Here is a 3205-nt window from a genome sequence, read left to right as displayed (position 1 = left end):
TGGAAAAAGTACAATAAATTATCATCAAATTCAAAATTTTATATCTATTTAAGTCGTGATATCACTGGAAACCAAGTATTAATATTTAAAGAGCTGTCCTAGTGAGACTAAATACAGGTATTAATTATCTCATTTTGATATTTTGATGTATGAATGTAGTGTTATAATCATGTTATGTGATTATATATTATATAAATGTAATAAAAAAATGATACTTATGTCAATCGTGCCAGACAATTTGTCTCTATAAATTGTGTTATCGTGCGAATTTGTCAACACCGTTCAAATGAACCTTGGCAGATATCACTACTGGCTAGTTGCTGGTGATGATACCATGAAAAATGTAAAATCAGAAGTAAGTTTGGAAGAGACAAACCAGAATTGCCTCAAACAAGAAAGTGTTCAGTTGTGTGATTTTCAGGAACCCATTGAAAAGGCTAATATCTACACTACATTAATTACTAGTAGTAAACTAACAAAATCAAAGAATGCTTCAAGGCTCAGAATTCTTAAAAGACTTCATCTTGCCGAGCAAAGAATGACTTAAATGGGACTCTGTATTGCAGTCCAAGAATCATTAAATCAGAGTTCATCTTTTGGTAGACCAAACTGGCTAAACATAATTGCCATATCCATACCCTGAATCATTGTAGGCATAGCTATCTCATAAGGGCAAATTTCAGAAAATCCCACTTTCCCAGTTTTCTTCACTTTTCTTATGCAGTTTTTGAACTTCTCATGACATTTTATATTCGTTAAACCTGAAAAAACAGAATTACCACTCACATAAACTGTATAATTGACAGAACATATACAATATATAAACGAACATGTGAGAATTGTTTCTATCCTTACAAGTATTGAACTACATAAATCAAATAAGCACAGATTATCATAGTATGAAACATTTAAACTTTCTTTTTAGGTTGATCACAATCCCACATCCTTGAAACATGATCCATAAAACACAACTTTTTACTGTCCTAAAGTTACTCTTCTCCCTGAACTGTGATAAATAATATATGCAACATTTTAGACATTTTATCTTACTAACATTTATGTCTGGTATTTATACAAGTGAGAGACCAGATATAAATAAAGCAAGGACCTAAGTCATCGAGCCGCACAAAAGGTAATCCAGATCCTATAACGGAAAGGATTTCAGGCTCTACTCTAATTATGGAGCTTATATATACTCCTTTCTGAATAAGGAAATTATATTTTATTCCAACTAGGATTCCTTTCCTATTGGATGAATAGGTGTATTAATCCTATTATAATTAGAGCTATTGAAACCCTAAATAAAAAGCCTTGAGTCTCCAAGGTATGGTTTGCATTACTCTGACATTGCTCTTCACTTAATTTTCTCTTCATCTCTTACTGACTTGAGCATCATAGTGTGTTGAAATGTCTTCTCACTCTGTTGTAGGACTACCACCCATCGTCCTCAAAACATCCAGCCTCCACCAGGTTTTCAACATATTAATAACTTTCATTATTTTTTAATTAGCATTTTGTCATATGTCCTTGCCTTTTTGATAGATTATCCCTTTCTGAATTAACTATAGTGGCAAAAGAAAAGACTCAAGTGTCATGTACTAAGTAATTTGTTCTACCTCATATACTAACAGTGAAAACTTTAAAATAAAAGAGAATTAAAGTATTTTAATGTCAAAGTTTGGCTGTGTTCAAGTTAATCCTTTCTCAGTAAGTACCAAAAAAATCTCCATGTAAGATATCCTATATGAGGGGTCAGATTATTCTTGCAATTCATTTGTGCAATCCACAAAGAGCTTTCATCTTCTTTCTTGAGGAATTGCTAACCTTAAATTATCAAGGTGATCATCAGAAATTTCAAATGCCACTTCTCTTTTCTTTGTCTTTGTTGCACAAGTCCTAATAGGCATGCCTATTATGTAAATTAAGAATAGAAGTGCGAGTAGATGGATAATAATAAGTGCTGGTTTGTCACACACATTAACCTCATGCTTGTCCTATTAGTTAATTAATTGTGAATATCTGATTCAGTTAAAAGACTGTTAGGCATTTCATCTGTATCAGAAATAAGGTTTGCAGTTTTTCTATAGCCATTTCAAAGATTAAAAATACAAATTTAGAAGGAAATGAAATGAGTAAGTCTCTATTTATATATTCAAAGATTGACTTTTCTCCGGACTCAATTCACCACAAAATCGGAATAAACAGAATCTAACTTTACAATGGCATACAATAGAATGGGAAAATATCGTAAGCTGAACTCATTTCATACCCTTTTTTTCAACGCACTCATCGTGAATCTTACAACAGGCATCCAAATCATCACATGGTTTCTCCCCAGGACATCCGCTCCACCCAACTCCACAATACTTCCCGTATTTAATCCCAATGGCTAATTTTGCATCATCATTGACAAACAAAGAATAACAAAATCAGATAAACAAATGTATTAAAGGACGAATTTGAAGATAATATTGTAGAAAGTAATAGGAATTTATTCAACTTACTATTACAGTTCTCTACAATACAGGTTTTGCTGCATCTCACCTGCAAAAATACAGATTCGGATTCTAATAACTGTCTAAAAGCGAGATTAATAGGAAATCCGAGATGTAAAAATCACTGGATTTGATGAATTGTTAGAAGAGTGGACCTGAGATTCGTTGTTGGCGGAGTCAGCAACGGCGACGAGGAAAACGGAAACGAAGGTGAAAGCTACGGTAGCGGTGAGAGTTGTTGCATGGCGAATTGTTGGGCTGGCCCAAATATAATTTGTGAAATAAAGCCCACCCCATGTGTCTTCTTATGTCTTTGAGTTTTTTCAAATGGAAAAACATCCCACATTGCTTTCAAAGCACTTAGTGGAGATGTTTATAAAGAAGGTCCTCACATGCTTGGGGTGTGCCCCAAGAGGTACCCATTTTTGTGAAAGGGTGAGGACCTATCTTCATGGTTGACCACCACACACGCGCGCGCGTGCCGTCCGACCGACCGAACCGGGCCGGGTTGTAAAAAAAATTAATTAATATTTTTTTTTAATTTCAGAAATTAATTTTTATTTAATTATTTTTTACTTTGATTCAGTCTTTGTGAACGTTGTTCACAACGTCCATTTTTTCTGAACGTGTCTTCAGTCTCCTCCACCTTCCAGATTTTTCTCCTTCTCTTTCTCCATGAAATCAGAGCTCAAACAGCTCTTTTTTCTTGT

The 3205-nt window shown here is 34.0% G+C and overlaps 1 protein-coding gene across 1 annotated transcript; it reads right to left on the bottom strand.

The window, feature by feature from the left end:
- Positions 1-428: 428 nt before the first annotated feature.
- LOC136216837 (probable phospholipase A2 homolog 1) lies at positions 429-2918 on the bottom strand. The gene is made up of 5 exons (XM_066003387.1): positions 2915-2918; positions 2651-2796; positions 2505-2544; positions 2270-2389; positions 429-761 (listed from the first exon to the last, which is right to left on the bottom strand). Exons 1-5 carry the CDS (start codon positions 2916-2918, stop codon positions 583-585), a joined length of 489 nt encoding a protein of 162 aa, XP_065859459.1. The 3' UTR covers positions 429-582.
- Between the last annotated feature and the right edge of the window lie 287 nt (positions 2919-3205).

Source organism: Euphorbia lathyris, chromosome 2 (assembly GCF_963576675.1).
Source record: "Euphorbia lathyris chromosome 2, ddEupLath1.1, whole genome shotgun sequence".
Lineage (NCBI taxonomy): Eukaryota > Viridiplantae > Streptophyta > Magnoliopsida > Malpighiales > Euphorbiaceae > Euphorbia > Euphorbia lathyris.
This window is presented reverse-complemented; position numbering and strand designations above follow the sequence as displayed.

Coding starts and splice junctions, on each gene's coding strand:
- LOC136216837 (XM_066003387.1), bottom strand. Junction 2,545..2,650: donor CCGCCAACAACGAATCTCAG/GTCCACTCTTCT, acceptor GTATTTTTGCAG/GTGAGATGCAGCAAAACCTG. Junction 2,390..2,504: donor TATTGTAGAGAACTGTAATA/GTAAGTTGAATA, acceptor ATGCAAAATTAG/CCATTGGGATTAAATACGGG.